The 26,475-nt window shown below is 38.6% G+C and overlaps 3 protein-coding genes across 6 annotated transcripts in view; 1 reads left to right on the forward strand and 2 right to left on the reverse strand.

The window, feature by feature from the left end:
* LOC126382225 (tRNA (adenine(58)-N(1))-methyltransferase non-catalytic subunit TRM6) overlaps window positions 1–26,475 on the forward strand; it is a 460,488-nt gene that overhangs the window by 156,058 nt on the left and 277,955 nt on the right. The window lies entirely within an intron of this gene.
* LOC126382227 (innexin shaking-B) overlaps window positions 1–26,475 on the reverse strand; it is a 196,873-nt gene that overhangs the window by 125,718 nt on the left and 44,680 nt on the right. For both annotated transcript variants that reach the window (XM_050032015.1, XM_050032013.1), the window contains exons 2-3: window positions 7,864–8,005; window positions 4,916–5,075 (exon numbers count right to left, since the gene is read on the reverse strand). In XM_050032015.1, the coding sequence (XP_049887972.1) occupies window positions 4,916–5,075; window positions 7,864–7,928 (225 nt within the window). In that variant the 5' untranslated portion in view covers window positions 7,929–8,005. The remainder of the gene's footprint in view (window positions 1–4,915; window positions 5,076–7,863; window positions 8,006–26,475) is intronic.
* On the reverse strand, window positions 8,525–11,770 carry LOC126382224 (uncharacterized). Its single transcript, XM_050032006.1, has 2 exons — window positions 11,029–11,770; window positions 8,525–10,420 (listed from the first exon to the last, which is right to left on the reverse strand). The coding sequence occupies exon 2, from the start codon at window positions 10,399–10,401 to the stop codon at window positions 8,932–8,934; it is 1,470 nt and encodes a 489-aa protein (XP_049887963.1). The 5' UTR covers window positions 10,402–10,420; window positions 11,029–11,770; the 3' UTR covers window positions 8,525–8,931.

Consider the following 26,475-nt stretch of genomic DNA (forward strand, 5'->3'; position numbering starts at 1 on the left):
TCACCGGTTGCGACATCGATGGTTCGAATCTCAGTAAGGGCCTACGGGAATACATAATCAGGAAAAACAAAACACATAACAAAAGATTCAACAACAGTGGCTGCAAGTTGTCTTTGATTACTTGTGGCTCTGCCCACCCCATTAGGGATTACGGGCGTGAGTTTATGTATGTATGTATGTATAACAAAAGATATCTCTTCCAGCCAACCCTGTATGGTAGAAAACATCATGGGGTAAGTAAGGTGTCAGTTTTCTAAAAAAAAAGTAATAAAAACGTGTGTAAAAATAAAAAATCAATCCGCCATATTGTTTTACGCGTGTCACCTGCGGCAGTGACGTTGCAATCGTAACCAACATGTCACATAAAATTATTTTTATACCACTCGCAACATCCATAAAGCTTCGAAGAAATAAGACAATTTTACCTTTTAAAAAAAGGGCCCCGAGATGGTAGGTTTTATTTTTTATTTTTTTACATATGGGTCGTGTACTAGGTTCAAGATAAATTATGAAATTCTAATTATTAAATAAAGACAGGTCTAGAATTAACGAAAAACATTTTCTTTTTACTATTTACCTTGTTTGGGAATTTTAATAAAAAAAACGTACTTAATAATAAGTCCGACATTTTATCACGTTTTTCTATGACGTCACAGTGTGCTTTTTTATACAAATTCCATAGTAATTTTGTGTATTGACGTTTACTAAAAAGTAACTGATTTGACTATTTATAAGATTAATGGCGTTGTTCACTGTTAACGTGATAATTACTTATTTTCTCACCAACACAAAATTATTCATAAATTATTCATTTTTGCTTGATATTTGGATCACATTATGTATAACAATGGTGTTGCTACATATTATATTGCTTCTCTTTATTTTGATCAGAATAATAATGGGTGGAAGTTGTAATTTTACCTTGGTGTAATAAAAAGGGTCATCATTTATACCCAAAAACAAAGATAAAAGATGCATATGTCTGTTATCCATGAAATTAGAATTTAAAAAACACACACAAACAACATAAATAGCCTATATACGTCCCACTGCTGGGCACAGGCCTCCTCTCAATCAACCGGAGAGGGTATGGAGCATACTCCACCACGCTGCTCCACTGCGGGTTGGTGGAGGTGTTTTTCGGCCAATAGCCGGGACCAACGGCTTAACGTGCCCTCCGAAGCACGGAATCAACTTACTTTTTCGGACAATCAGGTGATTCAAGCCTGACAAGTCCTTACCAAACAAAGGACAGTCTCACAAAGTGATTTCGACAATGTCCCCATCGGGAATCGAACCCGGACCTCCAGATCGTGAGCTTAACGCTCTTACCACTAGACCACGGAGGCTGTTAAATTAGAATTTAAACGAAGAAAATCTTAACAACGCCATCTATCGTGTTTTTGGAGAACGCCGATTGGAAAATCCCTCATTGTGAGCAAGGCTTTACCCAATCTAACGTGGCAGCACGCATTAAAATCACGGTCGCTGCACGCCAATCTGGCGCTGGAGCACAATAGCTGCATGTGTTAATGGCCCGTAGTTTCAGAATAGCTGTATTAATTCCTGAACGATCCTAATGAAATGTACTGACTACACCCTTAAGGAGCAGTGGTGCAATCATAACGCAGGCCAGGGGGATTAAAATGGTCACATCGAAGCAATTCCTCTAAAAAACCTTACGATCCCGACGACCCGATTACTCTAGCCATAGAGGCGGCCAATCAGCTCGCGACACCAAACACTTTAGAACCCCATACCGATCCCGCCGGCGTGGTCGACGATTTCCCTCAATCGCTATCGACCCACTAGGGTCGATTAATTTTTTTTAATATTTTTCCTCTCAGACGATGCCCTCAGCCGAGGTTCGCGCCCAACTGGGCACCCTCAGGCCTGTTGTCTTAAACGTTGTACCGGGTGAGAGTCTTCTTTGCTCCCCATTTGTCTGGCCAAGCTGGTAATGTCATCTGCGGCAAATCTACAATAAGTCACGTAAAAAAAAAACAATATTGCTATTTGACATATGGTTGCATTGCGCACTTACTTTTATATGCGCCCGGGTCCTTATCGCTAAGTAAAGGTGGGTAAGTAAATCAACGGCGTATTCTCATGACTTGGATTGCATGGTATGCCTGATGAGGGTCTAACTCTGCTAATTTTGATGTTTAAGTGTAACTTGTTCACACGTCTACTTCGATGTGCCAATGTGTTTGTTATACAAGTACACTTAAACGTATTTAAAAATCATCATTGTATCCTTAGCTGGTCCTAGCATGGCTTTGAAATGGACTACTCTGCCATCTATCCATCCAGGAGGGAAACCACTGCCCTATTTGTCCCTAAAAAGTAGCATGGAGAATGCTACACCGACAAGAGCGTGGCTCTTAAATTAGTGATGATGATGATGATGATCCCCAGCGTTATCCCGTTTTCCCCCGGGCTTACCTAACCTGAAGATTTGGTGGATTAGGTGGCTAAACCACTGAATTCGACTTTATGATTTTGAATTTGCCGTGGAGACCTTTGGTAGCTGGGGGGCGGACACCAAAATCTTTGTGTCAGAATTGGGTCTCAGGCTCAGGGAGAAAACAGGTGACTCCCGCTCCGGCTCGTTCCTGGTCGAAAGGCTGGCTATTGCCATTCAACGCGGTAATGCGGCTAGTGTTGTGGGCACCTTTGCTCCGGGAACAGTGAGGGGCGGGTTATTTAATGACTAGTTTTTAAGTTTGTTTTTGTGACGTATTGTTATATTAATATTTACAATTAAATAAAAAACATTTAAGAATCTCAAAAATTCATATTTCGATTGATAATTAACATCACGTGGTTTCCAGAATTGTGGCCGGTTTATGGCAATAGGCTCACCCTCTATTAGGTGGCCAATCAGCCCATGACAACAAACACTTCAAGACCCCGATACCAATCGACGTTTTCCGTCATTCAGCGCTCGATTAGTTCTTTCAAATATGATCCTATCAGACGATGACCCTGAACAGAGGCTGCGCCCAACTGGGCACCCTAAGGCATGTTGTCTTAAATTTTGCATCGGGTGAGAGCCCTCAGCGCTCCCCATTGGTCCAACCAAGTAGTTAATGCCATTTGCAGCAAACAATAAGTCACACCAAAGAAAATATAACTAAATAATTCAAAATTAAGCATTGTTGGGTTTATCCACTTTAGTGCCATATTCGCCTAATTACCGTACCAATACAAGAATCCTGGTTATGCAATCCTGGTTATACGCCAATCTTACAAGACAACACTCATTGAAAGTTCTGTAATGATCCTATAAATTGGAATTCTAAATTTGAATAGCGGATGCGTTTTCTGGGAGAAGTTCTTTAATGACCAATAAGTGACGCCAATATGAGTATGGCAAGTCCTCTCATAGACATCGCTGTTCTCTGGAAGACTTTGCTCTAGGAGGACTGGTAATAAAAGCTGCTGATGGTATAGTTCTTGCACTGGTGAAGGCAGTCGACTTGTGTGTTAAACGTATCTGTATATCGTCGCTTTATAGTCAAAACCACTTAAGTGCCTTTTTGAAACGTCACAATCTGATGTGATTTCCTTCAATAAACCCTCGATTTCTTTCAACCCATTTCGGGTCAAAATCAAAATCGAACGGCCAGTTAACGGCCTCCATGGTCCTGTTGGGGACATATCACAAAAATCACTTTGTGATCCCTAGTTTGGTTAGGACATTACAGGCTGATCATCTGATTGTCCGAAAGTAAGATGATCTGTGCTTCGCTGCGTTAGGCCGTTGGTCCCGGTTACTACTTACTGATGTAAGTGAGTAATCGTTACATGAGCCATGTCAGGGGCCTTTGGCGGCTCAATAATAACCCTGATACCAGGGTTGATGAGGTTGGTATTCCATCTCACAGCCCACACGATAAGAAGGAGATCAAAATCGAGACCACAAGCGTTGTCCTGGATTGAAACTAGCTTGTATATTGCGATGTTTTCTTAACAAATCATAATAAATGATTTGAATTTGAATAATAATCACATCCATAACATGAAACGTAACATAAGCTCAAGTCTATATCCGAATTCACCCCAACTGACCCCAAAAATCAGAGGTATATCCATCGCAAGCCTTACTGAGTTTTATGTTACCAATGTGGTACCTAGGTCACATCCGAATATGTTTTTTTTTTAATTAACATGGATTTGCTCTTGACTTCATTCTTTCACGAGGAGAAGAAGAGATCGACGGTGGAACGAGCTTACCCAGAAAGGCACTGGCACTCTCACACACGCGACGGAACGCAGCAAGCTAATTGGCGCCGGACTTTAGTGAGAGTCTGGTCGCAAGCCAGGCGGTCCCCTACGGGTCCTACCACTCTGCAAAGATTTTTCAAAAAGGCACTTACGTTATTTTTACTATAAGGCGAGGATACCTGTTAATGATAGCTGGCGGAACGCACGCACACTGCCACACCGTTCATCTACGTCTCACCACAACCAAAGGCCAACTGCTTTCGTGAGTTGCAAGAACTATAATGTAGCTGATATAGTGGACTCACCCCACCGGAGAGCAGAGCATAAATGCTAGTGACGGCCTCCACGGCGCGACGCGGGCCGTCCCGCTCGCGTCGCCACCTGATCGCGTTCAGTGTCGCGTCCAGTGGTGCAGTATTTCACTTTATTGATCGTTTCCATTCAACAATCAACAAGCGGCAGTAGGCTAGTACCCACAGTGAAATGCGGGCACGGACGCGGGTGCGGCAAGTATTTATTTACGCGACACATACGCAATGAAAGCACGATAGTTAGAGCGAGAGGAGCGACGCTTTCATAGTTAAGCCCCCTGCCCGCGCCCGCTGTTCTCTGTGAATGGGGCCCAAATAAACCTGTCATAAGCCCCCGCACCCTTTGTTTGTGAATGTCGCCCAGTGGTACTCACCCCGCCGGAGAGCAGCGCGTATATGCTGGTGAGGATCTCCATGGGCCTGCGAGCCTGTCCCCCGCGCTCGCGCCGTCGCCAAGCGCTGCCCGCGGCTGCGGCCGTCGCCGCCCGCGCCGCACAACCGCGCGACCGCCGGCCCCACGCGACTCCTGATTCTCTAAACGACACAAATGTCATTAGTATTCAAATTTATTTATTTGTAAGTACACAAGAAAACAGACTTTACAGGTAAGCTTATTCATCATCATTCATCACAAAATTCATCATGTATCTACGCCACGTCCGGGGCATCGTCAACATTATCTCCCTGGCATTATCCTGTTTTTCACAGGGTCCGCTTACCTAACCTGACGATTTGACAGGTCCGGTTTTTTACAGAAGCGACTGCCTGTCTGACCTTCCAACCCGCAAAGGGAAAACCAGTCCAGTACAGGTTAGATCAATACCTCTGAAATTGCATTTCTCGGGAATCTGGATTTCCTTACGATGTTTTCGCTGATCACGTGATAATCATTTATGATCCAAACATGAATTCGAAAACAAATTCGACAAGCATTGGTTTAGGCTTGTGCTGGATTCGAACCTGCGACCTCAAAGTGAGAGCGTTCCCAACTGGGCTACGTCCGGGACATGCAAGTAAGTAAAAAAAAAATACATTAGTTACAAAGTGATGTTTAAATGTACGCATTTACTTATTAACACACAAGTTCATTACATTGTATTTACTTTGTTTTTCAAATATAAATAACGTTTTAATCATTGTTGCTTGAATTTCTTCGCACAATAAAACTTTTCATTGTCTTACATTGACAATGAAAAGTTTTATTGAGTTTGAAAAAAAGTATTTTTAAATAAAATAAAAAGTCAAACATTTGTTAGTTTTAAAATCGGCTTGTCGCATTATTTATGAAATGTCTTTAAAAAAATACCTTTTGGAGTTAAATTAATCCAAAAAATAAGTATTAAAATTATATAGGTATTGGAACCGAAATCACAAAGTAAATATAAATCAAAACAAGAAGCATGAAACAACACGAAGGTAAACCTACTAAAAACTTCCTGACTACTGAAATAACTCACAGATTACAAGGTCTTTCAACTTACCAATCTCAAACCAATAGATACTGATGGATTCCAAAAATACCGAAACAATTAACGGAAACCGAAAATAAATATGGGAGAGTATCGCGCTCACGGTCGGCGCGTCAATATAGCACGTGCTCAACTAAACCCAATTTTGAGGGAAAACCTAGTAAACGGTGTACGAGCAGTAAAGGCTGGTCTATATTGGAAAAATAAAACTTTTACTGAAACAACAAACGATGATATAACGCCCACCGAACTTGCCTTCAACTCAGTGACAGAACATAAACTAAATGGTGCGTGCACGCACAGGACGTCAAAACTACACGTCATTCATATTTAATATTCCGTGAAAAAATAAATAAATTTCAATTCAATGTCCCTCATTCTGCACGTGAGCTTTGTTAATTTAGGTGAAATAACTAACACAACAGATTGGAAACTTTCCAAATTGCTTGGGCAACTTTGATAAATGTACTATTGAACGCCCTTACGTCTAATCCGAGCTTCGTCTAACGCACAATTACATAAATCGCCTTGTAACATTAAAGAACAATATTAATTTGTTTAAAATCCCTGCTGACCAGAAGCGATTTGTTTACATGTCGAGTATTTAACACATGAAAGATGTAAAGAAGTGGGTCCAGAACGCATCCCTAAGAGGCTCTCCCAATTTATGTGTCGTAAACGTTCTATTGAACTCACATGAAAGACAAGACTTAAAAGAATAAAATCAATAAACGTATACAAATACAATATTTCAGGGCATTGCGTTAGGTTTAAAAGAGTACGTCAAACAAATACAGATGGTTCGCAGTGTCAAACGCTGCCCACGGGTCTGCGAGAGATTGACGGCGGAACAACTGCGCGCGTTCGTTTATACCACTCTTTGTCTGTTTGATAATTCGTGAATCACAAGTAAATTTGGAACTCGGTCAAGCATCTGAACTCGATGATTACTGTTATTCCTTTTCGTTAATGAACGATAAAAGTATTTTTGATATAAAATATGGACTTTTGAAGAGTTCGTTGTCTTTCGTTTCCTGTATATTCTCAATTTCATCGTAAATTAAACACATTTATACAAAAACAAATCGTCTTGTAACGAGAAAAAAACTCTGGTAGTTTATTATTTGAACTATAAGATTGAATGTTTATTTTATTGTGCCGCATTAACTGCCGGTATCCATTGTTGTTCCGATATAAAAATAGTGCGATCCAGTTCATCTGTCTGAATGGCTTTCGAACGTAAACAATCGCCAAATACCTCCGAATACGTCTACCTTGATCTACAAACTAGTGTTTATTTCTCTATCAAATTATGTAACAAATGAGATTTTTTTTTATGAAGAGAAATTTCATCATGTGTTTAGTTTTTAATAGCCAACTCTATGAAGTTTACATTAAAATGTAGGTGATGAAGATGAAAATTAATGGGTTACCTGTCGATGACTCTAGATTGACTTAGATCAACAGTATACAATTTAGGTGCAACAATATTGTACATTTAGGAACTTTTCAGGGCTATAAGCTACGATACGTGTATTTTGTACTGGACATGATATAATTATTGTGTTCTTTCTATTATGTACTGTCTTTTAGTTCAGTTCAAAAGCGTTGATGTTTGCGTTTACTTTTCTGAATTGGGCGTAATTAAAAGAGTATATCTAAGTATTTACAACTGTCTCTCATCCTCGGCATTTCGTAAAAGTCAAAAGCGATTGCGTCTACTTTATCATGATGAACTTTCATAATATGAGGGTTGGGGTTAATTAACTGTCTCTTGTCAAGTTGATATGAAGGTTTTACCATTTTTATAGGCTTTACAGCATTAAATTGTGTATGATGTTTGCATAATTTACCTTCTAGTACCAATCCTGTGACCTCGAACGCCTCCGTCGGGTCGTCCCCCGGACGTCTTTCCCATCGGGCGGTCGGCGTGCGACTGCCACGTTCAGCCGCGTACGCACGCGCGCGCCGCCATCTCGTGACGACCTACGACAACTACAGACATAAAAAGTATTAAAAATATCGTAATCAGTTACAAAAAATACATAACATAACAAATACTTTATTGCACAATCAGGAAAAAACAAAATACAAAACAAAAGAGAAAACCTATATAGAACGAAAGTGATATAACTAGGAGAACGTTATAGTACACAAGTGATAAAAAAATTTGAGCTTTGCGCGATTATTATCATAATCAAAACACACAATAATACCGGGTTCTTATATTCTGGTTCTTATTGATGATTGTAACGCGGTAAGAACTCGGTATTATGTGTTTTAAATATTAATTAAGTGATAACCAATGATCGGAATAGGTAGTGCAATTTAGGGTCAACGACCTCAAACATTATATTAGTGTGGATACGCCCGGCGGGATTGCGGGATTGCGGGATTTCGGATATTTTCTATCTATACTGGTATTATAAAAGAAAACAATTATTTTATAAGTATTATATTTTAAATGTTTATCATTTCTAAAGTGAAAAGTATGGAAGAAATAAAAAACATTGGTCCTTTAAATATTTTTTTATTATTGTAAAACGTGTAAGCATTCAGTTACGAATAAAAGTGTTCATACAATGTAGACAACAAGTTAAAATAATCATTTGTTAATTAACAACATAATCAGAGAAATACCATTAGAAAACATAGCATCACGCTTGTAACCCCGAAGGGGTAGGCAGAAGTATAAAATACCCACTCCTCGCCAGCTATGTTTGAGTCGCATATAGGGGGCGAGCCTATTGCCATTTATCGGGCACCAAATTATGAGCACATGATAATCATAATGAAATTTAACATTGTTGATTAATATTTAATTTAACCTTTGCATTAAATAAAAACAGTAATTATCGTAATTTATTTCAATTCGACAGAAAACGAACGAACGAACGATTGAATTAAAAAGTTTGTTTCCTTCAATCGTCATCTTCATTTTCACTATCAATTTCTTCAACATTTGAAATAGCATTTTCGTTTTCTGTGGAATTGAAATAAATTACGATAATCTTTTCCATATTTGCCAACTTTAATCTATTTCTTTTAACATTTAATATCCATTTATATGTCGAAAACGTCCGTTCAACTTCTACTGATGTCAGCGGGGCAAATTTCCAAATTAAAATATCGTCAGTTGCTGAACCGCTTGCGATTTGTTCTGAAAACGTCCTGATAATATCAATATCCGGATTGCGAGATATGACTGCTTCTAATTTATTTTGTATAGGTGAACTCATACTCCAATTTACTACTGACCTTACTTCATCAAATATTTGAAATGATTCGACTATGGATCTATCGCGTTTTTGTAAATTTGTCAACGCTATTTGTATTATTTTAAAATTTTCGTCGATGAAATTTAAATCATTTCGAATATTGTCTTTATTAATAATATTTTTCGCATTTTTTATTGAGACTGCTTCTGAACTTCTCAAACATGTCAAAATATGTTTAATTTCGTCAAAATATTTCACATAATAAGAGGCTGCTGCAAGCCAAGTGCCCCACCGTGTTATTATTGGTTGAGGTGGCAACGGTAAATTGGGATACATGTCTTTTAACAATTTTACTCTACTGGGAGACTTCAAAAAAATTTTCTTTCCGTTGGCAATCAGTGTGTCTACATCCGGATATTCAGAACGTATTTTTTCTGCTACCCGATGGAGAGCATGAGCTAAACAAGTGACATGCTTCATGTTCGGAAAATGTTGTTTTAAAACTCGCCCCGCTGTCAACATGTACGCAACACTGTCTGTACATAACAAAAGAACACTTTCCACTTTATCTTCATAGGAGTCACCCCACAGATTTTTCAAACAATCAATGACAAACTGAGAAATTGTTTTTCCATTAATATTTTCTAATACTTTACAAGCTATTAGGTAAACTTTTTTTGATGCTGTAGAGTTCAAAGGTTTGACCAAAAAGTGCACTACATATCTTCCTAAGAAATCAGTAGTTTCATCCAATGAAATCCATATTTTTTCGTCCACAATCTCGCTGTGTATTGTAGCAAGCTTCTTTGCATAAATTTCGTCCAAATATTTTTTTCTGAGTATTGATTCACTGGGCAGCTTTTTTCGATTAGAACAAGCGCAGCACATGTATTTTTGAAAAAAGTTTTTAAAAGATGGGTTTTCAACTTGTGCCCACGGAATATTACAGAGAATAAGGAACTCTATAAAATCAAATAAAAAATCATTTGGAGACATCGACGGTGTTCCCTTATGCACAACTCCCTCAACATGTCTCTTGATGGTGCTCTTTCGACATCCGATGTTAGTCTCACATTTCGTACAGTAAATTGTATGATTTGTGGACTCGTACATCAGTTCAGGATAGGATTCAATCCAGCGTTGAACAGTCTCTTCCTTTGCTCGCCAACTCATGTTGTCTGAGCTGAGTAATCTGAAAAGAAAAAAATCGTTTAGACTATTATGTAAACATGAAGTACATGTTTATAAAAAGTTAGTCCTGTTGTATAAATAGCCATATTGTATTTATAGTCAATACTAGATAACATTACCGTTCCCGCGATATTCCGAGACTTCCGAGGCACCATAAAGTTTGCATCGAACTGTTTGTACTTTTAAAAGTAAATTACGATGGCCTCTTAATTTTTCGTAGACTATAATATATATTTATCATTCAAAATATCTTTAAAAAAGCAACCTAACTATGAGCCAAATATTATTCAAATCCTATTAGCTTTTTTCTTTGTGGAGAGACCTTTAAGCATTTTAATATCCTAATCTTATTTAAAACTTTACAAGTCTTCATAGCTAAGTATTTTAAAAAAGGGCTCGGGATCAAACCTTGTTGCCTTTTATATTTTTAATACTCTTAAGTACTATTTTGAAACAATAGAGACAAATCAAGAGAACTTAAATATGATTCAAGTATAAAACCAATATCAACGAAGTAACATTGATAGACTAAAACTATTTCTAATTGTAATTTTCTAGGTTACAATCAAACAAAACCTTACACATTTAAATATGAATGTTAGTACTTACCGATTTTCACCCAAAAATGGTCCTTTTCATAAACAAATCCAATTCAGTCACGCAAAAATCAGAAGTCCGGTATACAAGAGCCAAATCATCACAAATGCAGAGGTTCGTCAGTCCATAAAACAAGCCAAGATGTCGTCAAGATAATCAAATAAGTAACTCGAACTCACAACGTATGCACTCAATGAACCGAAGAACAGGAGTGAACAAACACCGCCGTATCACCTCATCATCCCTTTTGCAAAAAAGAGACAGAAATATGGGATTTATTGTCTCTTTCTCCCATTTACACTTTATGTTAGTACTCTTATCAGTCGTTGCCTTTGTTAAGCAAAAACAATAATAAGTACAGAAGTTTCACTCTTTTATTGTTTAGCGCATGCCGCCGCCACTTGAAAGGCAAATGCCGCCAACAAAAAAAAAGTAGAACACTGCATTCATTTCAAATTGGCATCTTATCGCTAATCGTACAAGAGTGCAATTTGCGTGCCTTTGTATTCGTACAATACATTTTCTAAGAATTTTAGTTGAGTTTGAAATAAGGAAAAATATGGCGGTCAATTAAGTTAAGTCGCGTTAAATTGCATAATAATTTAATGTAATATAACATTTTTAAACCCTAATAATCTTTATTGTGACCAGCTCGTATCGAAATAGTAATCCCGCGCGGTTGGCATGTCCATGTTAAGATTTCGTCACGCAATCCCGCCAAATTGCACTACCTATTCCGATCACTGGTGATAACCCAAGTAGCAACCGATTGTCTTAAAAGAGAATTGTAGATATCTTGAAGGCAAGTAGACTAAATCAAGCCCTTGTCTTGGATAAGTCTTATATGTCTCCAAGATATCCCTCAAGATATCTTGAAGACACAGTTTAGTAAAAGTGGGCACATACTTTAACTCTTATACAAGACAGACTTAAGACAACGCTAAGTCAGACTTAAACCCTACTTTAGACAATGTTCTTGCGTATTCTAAACTTAGAATTCTTGTAGTATCACTTAATACCAAGAATGTATACTTGAAGATATCTACAATACTTAGTTAAGACTATAGGATTGAATTGCACTGAGTCAATTGTAACTTAACGAAGTAAAACTTCAGGTCATACTTAAAACGATTTTTACTTCACGCGTCTTTATTTTAGAATATAATGGCGAACATTTACATTAACACAAGAAATGAAGTCTGTAAGAAAATGGCGACTAAAATACTAGTTGTTATTTTAACAAAAGGTTATTCCGCCGTTTCACATACAGGAAATTATAAACGCATGATTGCTTCTCGTGTAAAATCGATAGAAAGTGTTAAAAAACAGAAGGGCCTTGAATATACCAGAAAAATAATAATAAAATTTGTATTGATTATTCAGCAAATAAAAAAAATGGTGACATATGGTACAGATAAATTCATTTTCTATTAATACGTGACAGCTGAACGCAGTAATTGTTACTACAACAGAAATATTATATTAATTTACTTCAGTTTTTGACGATAATATTGTCAAAAAAAAATACTTGTTTTCGTCCCGTAAGTGCAAAATGGCGTTAAGTAATATTTTTCTAAATGAAGTAAGACTTTAGAAACAATTGATTTCGTAAGAATCAGTTTAGAAAAGTAAAGTCAAGTTGCACTTCATCAAGTACTAGTTAAGATAAATTTTACTTCAATTGTCTAGGAGTATACCCACTTAAGACAAAAAGTATTTAGTGAATTCCTACTTAAAACTCTTATATCTAAAGTTATCCTCTATTTTGATTTAGTGAAGTATTGTCGTAAAATCATGTTTGTTTATTTTGTGCCAGAATTAGCTATGTAACAAGTAACAATTAAAATCGAACGAGCTTTTAAAACGTATGGAAAGTATGTTTGTTTAAGAGGTAAGTTTTTCGACTCGTGGAAGATAAACAATATTGTTATGCTAAGTTCTTACTTGGATAGGAATGTGATTTACTTAATTGTTTAATATTTATCAGAAATGGAACTAACGAACATAAACTCAATTTGCTAATGAGTCTCCGCGCATACATTCTCATAGGTTACCTACATGGTTCGCTGACGCAAAGTAGGTACGATCACCGCGCTTCTAATTGCCAACGGAAACAATGTGATTATTGTAAAAATTTACGAGTGTCCGTTGAATATTGTATATACGAAGAACCCTTGCAATTTGATTAACGTCGTGTGTGTGCGCGGTAGTTTCTAATCCCACCAAAAACATTATTGTTAATAAAGGCGGCCAAATTCCCGATGACTTTTATCAAGCTAAAAACATATTGGAATCGAATCTAATGCTCACTTTAAATGCATTTAACCATACACAAAACTTAAAATATATTTATGATTGTGAATAAAGCTTAGTTAAAAATAGGTACATTTTTAAAATTATTAAAAGAAATAATGAAATGAAAGAAGAAAGAAAAGTATCTAGACACGCGGTAGCGTGTCAAGCCAAGTTCAAGAAATAGAACTGGCGAGCCGCACCGTGTGTAATATTACACGAACCATCTGGAGCCACTTTTGACCCCCTCATAAATCAAAAACTATATCACATAAACGTATCAAATTTGGCTCATATATTGAGACTTGCAACATACATATGTGTTCTAAATTTCATAAGCTTATCTCAAACGGTTATTTAGATATTAATATCCAAAAATCCTCATTTTTATCATTGACTGACTGACCTATAGATCAAAACTCTAACCCAGTTGCAGATGACCTAGAAAGTTAAAATTTGGTATGCAGATAGGTAATTAGATGAATACAAAGGAAAAAAAACTAGCAACTTTTAAATAATTAGATTCTATTATGAACGCTTAACATAAATACCTAATTAGTGCCTGTACCTAACTATAGATGTAAGAATCAGTAAGTAATCAAAACTCATGACAGCCGGTCTTTTTGTGGTAGGTGTGTAGATTAACTTAACATAACATATCACGCCTATATGCCCTATCGGGGTAGGCAGAGCACTAAGTGATCATGGAACCACTTGATGCCACATTCGACAAGTACTATGAGGGTAGGTAAGCAAGTTGGAACATGTGTTTAGCGGTGATAGGTTGTCAGCTTTTCGCCCATGATACAACACAACTCTCATCCATTTTACTGGCATATATTTTTTTTAACTTAACGTGAATCTTAAACAAGTTTAATAGGTATTCAAATGTTTTATTTTTATAAAGTCGACTTTTAGTTTTGAATTTGTCCTTTTAAAAGGACCCACGCGTTACGAGGATATGTACTTACCTACAAAAAGTAATGATATCCAATCAAAAACATAAATGTGAAATGAGAGCCAAGTTCAATATTATCGTTAGCAAAGTTTTTTAGTTACAAACAAACTCAATTTGCTAACGAGTCACCGCGCATACATTCTCATAGGTACATGGTTCGCTGACGCAAAGTTGGTACGATCACCGCGCTTCTAATTGCCAACGGATACAATGTGATTTTTGTAAAAATTAACGAGTATCCGTTGAATATTGTATACACGAAGAACCCTTGCAATTTGATTAACGACGTGCGTGTGCACGGTAGTTTCTAATTCCACCAAAAATATTATTGTTAAAAATGGCGACCAAGTTCCCGATGACTTTATCAAGCTAAAAAAATATTGGAAGCGAATCTAATGCCCACTTTAAATGCATTTTACCATATACAAAACTTAAAATAGATATGTTTATGATTGGCAATGAAACTTTGTTAAAAATAGGTACATTTTTAAAATTATTAAAAGAAAGAATGAAAGAAGAAAGAAAAGTATTTATTTATTATTAGACTAATAGGTACCTACTTTTAAATTTGAACTTAGCAGGTTTTTAATATAAAACTCGATTTTTCATGGTGTAGTGTTGCCGTGCGCTTAGACTAGGTTAGACTAGTTTAATCATTTTTGAGAAGATTTGTGCGAGACGTAGGTACCTGGGCCGCCACACGCTGGTTCGGAATTGAAAAACAGGAACTTACGACTTTTTTGACAAAATTGAATGATTGTGTTATACTAATCGATAGAAAAAATTGATAGCAATGAAGAAGATATCGCATCGCTAACAAAAACAGTAGGATGTGCATTATCACAGGTTAATTTTCTATATTTCATTTTCTGCATTCGAAAACCACCAGATCTTTTTATTTTTTGAACTTCGTCCATCTTTCTGCTTGCTTCTATTTCGATTTTATCGTCCAGTGAATAGACTTTTCTTATGTTTTACTTATTGTAGTCAAAAACGAATAAAACAGTCTTGTATAAGAGCAACAAATAATCTTAACTAATCTAATCTCAAAGCTTAGTATTAAAATTGCCTTAAGTATATCTAGGCAATTCATTTTTTACTTTACAAGACTAAACTGATACTTCAGTAAATCAATTTAGTATTAAGTGAGCCTTCAAATAATCTGAGTAAAGTAAAAATATACTTTTAGACTTAACAGTAGGCTGAGATAAGACTAAATAGTTTTGAGAATACTTAACTTGGTTTTGTGTATTCTAAATTATCTAAAGTAGGATTTGTTGAAAACTATATAGTATTAAAGAAGGAAAAGAATTTATGAAGTCCTAATAAGTCCTATTTGATTTGGATAAATCTCACTTTAGCTAAAGTTTAGACATATATGACTTAATCACAATTCTTGTTTGCTACTTGGGAAAATTTAATATACGAATGAGAAAATTAAGATGAGTAAGATTTTTAGTCTTGTATTATTTGACTTCTTACTTTTATAAGTACTTACTATTATATTAAGAAATAGGTCATCATCATCATCAGCCCATTAACGTCCCCACTGCTGGGGCACGGGCCTTCCCTATGGATGGATAGGGAGATCGGGCCTTAAACCATCACGCGGGCCCAGTGCGGATTGATGGTTATTAACGACTGCTAATGCAGCCGGGACCAACGGCTTAACGTGCCTTCCGAAGCACGGAGGAGCTCGAAATGAAAACTTTCTTTGTGGTCACCCATCCTTTGACCGGCCTTTGCGAAAGTTGCTTTACTTCAACAATCGCAGACCGAGCGCGTTAACCGCCGCGCCACCGAGCTCCTCAAGAAATAGGTAGTATATTTCAAAAGAAATTCTTCCGACTATCTAATAATTTACAAGCAAGTGCGTGTGGGGGATTCCAACCCAGTACTTTAGGTTTATAATGCTAGCTTAGCGTAACTTGTGCTCGAAAGCTCCATTTTTATGGACTACGCGTGGCATACCTGTCTGTAGTATGGCTACGAACTGAACTCTTGCTGACGATAATGCCCAGACGATGTCCATAAAAAAATGAATCATCAGGGAACATGGTCTTAATTATACTCGCTCCTTGTTCGAGACGGTTAAGGCTGCTTTTCCATCAGGGCTGTGTGAGGTAGCTTAGCAGTGTGCGATGATAAAATCCACCAATAGAATCACTTCATTTTCCTAGCCTTGCTCAGCTCAACTCTGGTGGAAAAGGGTATAACGAAGCGAGGTCATACATACAAAACAAGCGAGAAATGTGTTCGAAGGATCGCACATTCGCGCATTTAGACAGCTCCGCTACAGTTCGTCGTACGAGACATTTACCTCGCACAGCTCTGGTGAAAAAGCAGCCTAACAGTGTAGTCTACGTCTTATGCTCCAGCATCGTCACACAAATTGAGATAGAACTTCACTTAGAAGTAAGTTCGTTTGAACTCTTAATACTTTCAGTTAGGAATGTGTAAGGAGTTTTAAGAACGAAAATTGTCTAAGGAAACAGGAGTTTTTGTCGCTTTGTTGTTTGATGTTAGTTTGTCTAACTGAAATTGTAATAGGTCCGCGGAGGCATAGAATAAGGAATAGAACGGCAACTCCCCGCTCCCCACCAGCGGCTGAGCTAGGTTTACCTCACCCCCTCTCGAACATAGTTTAGGCTTGAATCGTATGGTGACAGGCGTCACACACACAGATGCGCGTGTACGATAATGTCAATGTGGAGTGTCTGTGTAAAACGAGGTTGTATGTATGAAGTGTCCGGGATGTGGCGGAGGTCCATGTTGCTCTGTGATTACCTAGGATAATAGAATAGGTCAAAGATAAGTTATGAAATTATTAAATAAAGACAGATCTAAAACTGCCTAAAAGCATTTTCTTTTTTCTATTTTACTTATTTACAAATTTAACCAAGAAAAACGCAAAAGTAAGTCTGACATTCGTTTTTCTATGACGACACAGTGTGACGTCACAAATTCCATAGGAATTTAATGTTTTTGAAGTTTAGTAAAAAGTGATTTGACTGGTTGGGTACTACCCTGTCGAATACAAAATATCAAGGACAGAATTCATATTCTCTTTTTCCATCTACATCTATTTTAAACTACTTTGCATCGAGTTTCATCGAGCACTACTTTCAGACTGAGTGTATTTTCCTAGGAGTATTTTTAGCGTAGACTGGAATGGGGCTGAAAGTGAGCCTTTTATTCCGTAGACACATGTCTTTTCGAGTCTGCTTTTAATTTATGTTTGCCTGGTACACGGAATTTATTTCGTTTACTGAATGTCATTAACAGCCTCCATGGTCTAGTGGTTAGAGCGTTAGGCTCACGATCTGGAGGTCCGGGTTCGATTCCCGACGGGGACATTGTCAAAATCACTTTGTGAGAGTGTCTTTTGTTTGGTAAGGACTTTTCAGGCTTGAATCACCTGATTATCCGAAAAAGTAAGATGGTTCCGTGCTTCGGAGAGCACGTTAATCCGTGGGCCCGGCTATTAGCCGTAAAAACACCTCCACCAACCCGCAGTGGAGCAGCGTGGTGGAGTATGCTCCATACCCCCTCCGGTTGATTGAGGGGAGGCCTGTGCCCAGCAGTAGGACGTATATAGGCTGTTTATGTACTAAATGTTATTGCAATGAAAAACGTTTGTTCGGCCAAGTTGTGAATATGATAGCTAGAGGTCATCAGCAAGTCCTGTAATGATAGTTTTAAGTTTTGATAAATAAATAAATAAATGCTTCTATGCTGTTCTGGGAGCAAATAACTATTGTTATGGGCGATAGTCTGATCCCTTATCACCATAAGCATAGCTGGGCACCGTTAATCAAATAGTTAACTTCGTTAATCGTTAATCCGCTACAAAAAAAGTTAGCTTCGTTAAACGTTAAAACGTTACATTTCGGAAGAATTAACGCAAGTTAACGTTAATCGTTAATCCGTTAATAGGTATGTGTAAAATTGCATATTTATTGCGTTGCGTTAGTGAACTTATAAAACTTGTTGGTTTAGGTTCTGGAAGTTAACAGGTTAGAAATAAAACAAAGTACTTTGTCGGGCATAAGGTGCATATTCCCCTTCATGACATGTCGAAGACATCTGAGGCTCTTTTTGGTGTTAAAATGTCCGTGGAAAACAGACGTTCAACTGCAGCGCTTGAACAGTATTAGTGCTTGAGCAGTATTGTATTTAATGAATACATTTATGAATATCTGTTCGTTGAACGAGTCTTTTGATTCCATGTCCATGGACATTACGCTTTACTCTGTAAAGAGTTGCAGCTCTTTGGGTTTTCTATAGACTGAGTGACAGAACTGAAAAAGTCATCAAATCATCGTTGTTACTCGCATTGCTCCCACCGCCACTTAAACTATCTCTGTCTTTCGAATTTTCCACTGCTTCTTGTCGTAAGGCATCTTCTACCTTTTTTTTTATACACTTTTTTACTGCGTCCACTCAACTGCTGTCATACGTTTCGTTTCATACTCGTCTGAACCTATATTTCGCGCCGCGCCGTGGTGCCGTGTGGTAAGTAGTAGGCATTGGATTAACGATTAACGGACTTCTGCATATTAACGGAAGTTAACGTGTCCGTTAACATTTTTAAAAGTTAACTTAAAAGTTAATCCGTTAATCAAAATGTTAACTTCGTTAATTAACGATTAACGGATTAACGAGTTAATGCCCAGCTATGACCATAAGGTTTATCATATCCAGCTTACGACATTGTATCAACAGTGGCTGCAAGTTGTCTTTGATTATTTGTGGCTCTGCCCACCCCATTAGGGATTACGGGCGTGAGTTTATGTATGTATGTAATAAATAAATAAAAGTCACATCAAAAAAGGCTCACAAATTCGAGGGTTAGTCAAGTGTGTGTATTTATTTCATCACATCACTAATTTAAGAGCCGCGCTCTTGTCGCGATCTCAGCGCTCCCTATTAGTTCGGCCAAGTAGTTAATGCCAATAAAAAATAGTATTATGCACTGGCATGCATAACTAAGTAGGTACTACACTTTAAAAATCATTTTTCTAAACTATAGACGTTAAAGATTTAAAATAAAAAACTTATTTAGTAAAGTGTACTTAGTACGTACTCATTTTTGCAGCCCACTGTATTTTGGCAAAAACAGTCTCGTCAAAAAACAGTAATAAGGCATATAAAACTGAGTTGTGTTTCGCAAACTTGCTCGTACGCTACTTGGTGCACTGGGCGGCATTCTTTCCTACTGACATCTCAGAAGTAGCGAGCGAACATGTCTTTGATGTTAGCGAGTTGGAAGTGTTGGAACTGTTGCAGCTACTTACATAACTTTACACTAAAGTGTCATATTTTTATACCAGACACTTCTCTTGAGTACTCCGAACAAGAACTTGGGAGAAATAGATGCGTTTATGCTATAATAGGCTAGTTTCCAACGTGTAATTTATTGTGTAAACGTGAAAGAAAATAAATAATCATTAATTTTATAAACAGATACATTAAAATATAGTGAAAGTCCCGCGGCGCTACTGTCGAATAGGCTAGTTTGCAACTAGTGAAATCAGTTACTTTTTACTAAACGTCAAAACACGAAATTATCATGGAATTTGTATGAAAAAGCAACCTGTGACGTCATAGAAAATCGTGACAAAAGGTCGCACATTTTACTTTATTAAAATTCATAAATAAGTTAGATAGAAAAAAGAAAACGTTTTTGTCACCTCTACATCTGTCTTTACTTAGTAAGTAATCAGAATTGTATAATTTATCTTTGATTTAGGAAACTACCCATTTTTCACTAACACAGTTACCTTGACAATTATAGACGGCGATACGGCTCACATATCATTTTCACATCACTAATTTAAGATCCACGCTCTTGTCGGTGTAGCATTCTCCATGCTACTTTTTAGGGACAAATAGGGCAGTAGTTTCCCTCTTGCTTTCCGCCCCGCAATATGGTCTTACGCGAGTAGTCTCAATCTGACGCGCGTATTCTATTTCAATGCCGTACTAGGACTCCTGACCTCCGCCTCTGAATAGTACTGACAGTTACCGCTGCCCTCTGTCAGGTTCCAGGTTACAGTCCCCATGACTCGCCTCTTCCGTCCTGCATTGCCGTACTGATGGCTCCTATCTCCGCCTCTGCAGCCGTTGGCCACCTCGTTAGTCTAATAGAAAGCTGGGTACGCTCTGGGTACTTAGTCATGCGATGAATGTTCCTCTGACTACCCCAATTGGGAGTATATTCCCCCCACAGTTAACCAACACCATAAACCCTGGTGTCCACCTATTGAAAACGGGTTAAGTTAACGTCACAAGCACAACGCCTGAAAAGTATGACTACCCGGCAATTTTATGTAGGGACTAGGGTAATATGCAAAATGTGTGTGTATAGGTTATTGAGGGTGGCAGATTGTTGGCCCAATGGCCATCCGTCTCGGGTTCCCTGGAGGGGCTTGTTTGACAAAACGTATTCGATTTCCGGCTTGAGAATATACCCTGTTTACTGTCGCACGATTCCCTCGAATAACCCCTTTTAGGTTTACACTTTTTTAGCCTATATACTTTTTGACCCGCAGTGGAGCAGCGTGGTGGAGTATGCTCCATACCCCTTCAGGTTAAATGAGGGGAGGCCTGTGCTCAGCAGTGGGACCTACCTATACAGGCTGTTTATATATATGTGTTATGTATCATCATCATCATGTATCCTTTTTGACTTCCACCGCCACCATAAAGATCATTCCATAATTGGATAGTTTCCTAGGTCAAAGATAAATTATGAATAATTACTTACTAAATAAAGACAGATCTAAAGGTGACAAAAAAACGTTTTCTTTTTCCTACCTAACTGTGTGTCAGGATCGAAGCAAATGGAGTTATATAGTCTCTGCTTACCCCGGTGGGATATAGGCGTGAGTTTATGTATGTATGTATGACCTAGTATGTAGAATGTGTGACCTGTGTGGGTAGGCCCGCTACAAGGTGGACCGACGATCTGGTGAAGGTCGCGGGAAGCCGCTGGATGCGGGCAGCGCAGGACCGATCGTCATGGAGATCCTTGGGGGAGGCCTATGCTCAGCAGTGGGCGTCGTACGGCTGATGATGATGATGTTAGACCTAGGAAGATACCCAATTCGCGCCGATGGCTGTGCAGATTATTCTGAGGACGCATAGTTGCGCGCAAGACTGCATCATTTAATTAATTACTCTTCTTCTATCGTGTGGGTTGTGTGGTGGATTACCAACCCCATCAACCCTAGTTAATTACTGAATTACAAATACCTAGGTATATTCAGTTAATGTTGAATCCTTGTCCTCCGTATACCTACAGTTAATATAAGTACACCCTCTCCCAATAGACTCGTTCCAAATATTCGGCATTCGCACGCATTGCTATCAATCTGCTCGCTTCAATTGCCGTCGCGAGTGTGGCCAAGAAAACTACGAATACGTTTTTAAATAATTTATATAAAAAAATATGTTTTCCATATCTCGGGCCTATGGAGTCCCGGACTTTTGAGAGGCGTGCGTGGGGCCGAAGCCAACAAATGTGATGTGACACCAACCGGCGATTATCCTTGTGTGCACTATGGCAGTGCACCCAAAGACAATCCCCAGTTCGTATAGGATTATTGCAGATTATGGGGACAAAGGGAACTGGGCTATTGGGTTGGGAGTTAGTGGACCGGGATACTGGGGCTATGGGGGACTATGGCGCCTGCACGACCAATGTTAATAACATGGATACAATTTATTATTATTAGTCTCATAGTCCAGATGCAGCAGAACAAGCTGAACTAACTAACGTCACCTCATCATTACCACCCTCGTGCGACCCATTTCTCACCCGCCGACTTCAAGGCCACTCAAAAGCGGCAGTTTCGCGGAAAAGTGTTCCGGAAATGGAATGGAATTCCGCCGCGATCCGGTCCGCTCCGGCCCGGACGATGCCGGATAACAGCCGGACGGCGGGCGGTTCCGTTCCGAGATATATCGCACGTCATTACTTCGTAACTTTCTTCTAAACTCACAATATTTCATTTCGATAGCTCTTGCTTACTTGTTGTACTTATTGTCGATTTTATCGCATAATACTTTAAAAAGCTTCCATTCTGTTCGGGGAGCAAATAAAAACATTGAACACGATCAGCTGCTTGCTTTCCGGGCATGTCGTAAAACCCGACAGACTGATTGTATTCTAACAAGGTGCTACTTGGCCAGACAAATGGGAAATCTGCAAGGTCTCATATAGTTCTTTAAAAAACAACAAAACACATCTTTCAATCGGTGTAGATGTTGTGGCCATATCTTAGAATTGATCATATCATGATGTGCTCTGTCATTTCATAATCAATTGCAAGCACCCTTGCTTGTTTTGGTAAGCGGACCCTGTCTTCTTCTTATCGTGTGGGTTGTGAGGTGAAATACCAACCTCATCAACCCTGGTGCCAGGGTTATTACTGAGCTTATACTTACATCAGTAAGTAGTAACCGGGACCAATATGCAAGTCGCATGACGCCAAAGAGAAAAAAAAAAAACGGCTTAACGTGCCTTCCGAAGCACGGATCATCTTACTTTCGGACAATAAGGTGCTCAGGTTGTAATGTCCTAACCAAACTAGGGATCACAAAGTGATTTTTGTGATATGTCCTCACCGAGATTCGAACCTGGGGCTCACGGATCATCAATGCTCAACCACTGGACCACGAAGGCCATTTTAGCGGACCCTGTGAAAAACGGTGTGCTAATTTTTAAGTATGATGTGTAATTTTAATTTTACTTTATTTTTAAATACTTAAGTACCCTTAATTGTATAAGTTATGTACGCCGTAATTGTCATATAATTATATTAGTCACAATACCGTAACCTTATAAATGTAAAATGTTTTAATACATATATGTGATGTGGTTGTACTTTATAAATAAATAAATAAATAAAACGGGATAATGCTAGGGTGATGATATCTATTGGAGATTTTGCGTTCGAATTCTTGTCTGAAAATAAATTCATTAGATTGTAGACAAACAGTCATTTGTCTGTCATCACACAGTGAAGGGACGCCCTTGGGCTGGCAAACCGGCAATGTCATGATCTCCATTAACACCTATACTGACATTTGGACTGTAAACCACATACCTAACACTCTTCTTAAGAATCCTCAGCTGAAATGTCACCTTAGGTTTAAAGATTATTTCTCACTTAAGATAAAGTCACTTAAGTACATGAGAAAAAATATAAAATTGGATAAAACTAAAATTATTAAAGCACATAGTAACGGGTTCTTACCGCGTTTAAATGGAGATATGAGACTCCCGATATTTCGACACTGTTGCAAGTGCCATGATCACGGGATGACTGATGAGATTGGAGTGGAGTAGGTAGATCTATAATTTTCTACGGACAGATTTATCTATCTACCCTCTTTCTTTGCCGCTTGTTTATGTTTTTGATATCGGAATCTTAAACATAAACAAGCGGCAAAGAAAGAGGGTAGATAGTCCCCAGTTTGGTTAGGACATTACAGGCTGATCACCTGATTGTCCGAAAGTAAGATGATCCGTGCTTCGGAAGGCACGTTAAGCCGTTGGTCCCGGTTAGTAGTCGTTACATGAGCCATGTCAGGGGCCTTTCGCGGCTCAGTAATAACCCTGACACCAGGGTTGATGAGGTTGGTATTTCACCTCACAACCCACACGATAAGAAGAAGACTAATTAAATATCAAACGGATTTAAACTACTTTTTCAAAATGAGACGTGCTATTTTTTTTTAAGAGCGTTAAAGAAATTACAGTTTTTAATGTGCGAAGGTAGGTTATTTATTATAAGTACATTTGAACTCCCTCATACGTCAGCATGCGCTTGCCATAGTTGGTTCTGGCCCTTAGTACCACTAAGTAACTAACTCGCCTCGTGCTGCGTTTAGATATTTCTTTTACTTGTACAAATGAGATTGATATGTATGAATATTTTTATTAAGTATTTTGTAAATTAAGATACATATAAACTATAATAACAGAGGTACAGTCAGCCGCGAAAACGCGAGTACCTGCACAATAAATTAAAAAAAAAAATACGAATACCTTTTTCTTAATGTGTGCTATTTAACGCTAAATGATAGCGAAACAGACATCCCCGCGCGCTTCTCTTGTTCTTAGCGGCTTACTGCCATTTAACAGTAAAGTAAGACCCAGAGGGGGTAAGTCGCCGTCCAATACGAATTGGTGTGGGGCGGAGAATCACCGTTCTGGACGGTACTGAAAAGTATCGGCGTCCGAATGACGTAATATAGAATCCCGTCGACCCGATTACTCTAGCCATAGAGGCAGCCAATCAGCTCGCGACACCAAACAGTTCAGGGCCGCGACACCGACCCCGCCGGCGTGGTCGACGATTTCCCTCAATCAGCGCTTATCGCTATCGACCCACTAGGGTTGATTAATTCTTTCAAATATTTTTCCTCTAAGACGACGCCCTGAGCTTAGGTTCGCCCCCAACTGGGCACCCTCAGGCCTGTTGTCTAAAATTTTGTACCGGGTGAGAGCCCTCAGCGCTCCCCATTTGTCCGGCCAAGTAGTTAATGCCATCTGCGGCAAATCTACAAGAATTAATGTCAAAATAAAGGACTGTTTCGCTCGCATTTTACGCGATAGACGTCACACGGTAAGAAAAAGATATAGAGTGTTCGGGGTCCTTCTATCGTGTGGGTTGTGAAGTGGATGACCAACCTCATCAACACTGGTGTCAGGGTTATTATTGAGCCACCAAAGGCCCCTGACGTGACTCAAGTAACGACTACGTACTTACATCAATAAGTAAACGGGACCAACGGCTTAACATTCCTTCCGAAGGACGGATCGTCTTCTGGACAATCAGGTGATCAGCCTGCAATGTCCCAACCAAACCTGGGATTTGAACCTGGGACCTCCGGACCGTGAGCAGAACGCTCAACCACTGGACCACGGAGGCAGTTAGTGTTCAGGGTATGACACTGTTTTATTCTAACCCACATTGGTACCCCATCCGCATTGCAAACCACTAAAATGTAAACCGTCCGAAAAACCTAGGACTTTTTGTTTCTTCCGCGCTTCGCTGAACGCGATTCACGGACAAAGGATTTGCACTATACTGAATTCAGTTTGCGTTTTAAAAAGCTTCCGATGGCTTTAGTGAAATATATTTAGTTAATTAACAGCGCGGAGAGGGAATAAAAATAAAACTGTTCCTTAGTTATATTCGAGAGTTGGTATATGAAAATGAGTGTAGCCAATTCTTGTTTTTTGACGTGACTTATTGTAGATTTGCCGCAGATGGCATTAACTACTTGGTACCCGGTACAAAATTTAAGACAACAGGCCTGAGGGTGCCCAGTTGGGCGCGAACCTCGGCTCGGGGCGTCGTCTGAGAGGAAGAATATTTGAAATAAAATTAATCGACCCTAGTCGGTCGATAGCGATAAGCGCTGAATGAGGGAAATCGTCGATAAAAGTCGTCGTCGAAAGTAATTAGGTAGATACAAAATTATATAATACAGTTGTTTAGTGTGTACCGCACCACACGTGTAAAACTTAATAACAAGAGTAGAAAAAAAAAAACAACTTAAGAAAAAAGAGGAAGGGGAGGCCTTTGCCCAGCAGTGGGATCTTGTAGGCTAGATTAGATTAGATTATAAGAAGAAAGAGATATCGAAGCATTTAAGTATTTACTTTATGTGCAAAAAAATATTGAATGCTGTAATAACATTTGCCTACAAGGAACTTTTTTAATTTACCGTGAAAGAGTGTAGGTTTGTCTATACTTCTAATAAAAGAATATTGAATAATGTTGTTGTGTTTCTTATACCAAATGCGAGTAAGGTTATCTTAAAACACTGATGTACATCGTAACGACGTAAAAGGCGAAGGTATACGGCAGAGTAGGCTTTACGGTATAAATTAAGGTTCCCATAGAGATTGCAGCGGCAATTTGCGGCTCCCCCCAAATCAGGAGTTGAATCTGTACAAGATATCAGACAAAACGAATCTGAGTTTGTACCGAGCAAGGGGGCGGATTTGGTACACCTTTAGCTCAGATTTAAATGTTATTTTAATTCTAAAATACGTTGGAAGCAAATGTCTAGTGATAGGCATCCCTCAATCAGCGCTTATCGCTATCGACCCACCAGGGTCGAGTAATTCTTTCAAATATTTTTCCTCTCAGACGACGCCCTGAGCCGAGGTTCGCGCCCAACTAGGC

The sequence above is a fragment of the Pectinophora gossypiella genome, chromosome 3 (genome assembly GCF_024362695.1).
Source record: "Pectinophora gossypiella chromosome 3, ilPecGoss1.1, whole genome shotgun sequence".
Classification (NCBI taxonomy): Eukaryota; Metazoa; Arthropoda; class Insecta; order Lepidoptera; family Gelechiidae; genus Pectinophora; species Pectinophora gossypiella.

Excerpts from the sequence above, each read along its gene's own strand:
- LOC126382224 (XM_050032006.1), bottom strand. The coding sequence starts at position 10,401 with ATGAGTTGGCGAGCAAAGGAAGAGACTGTTCAACGCTGGATTGAATCC.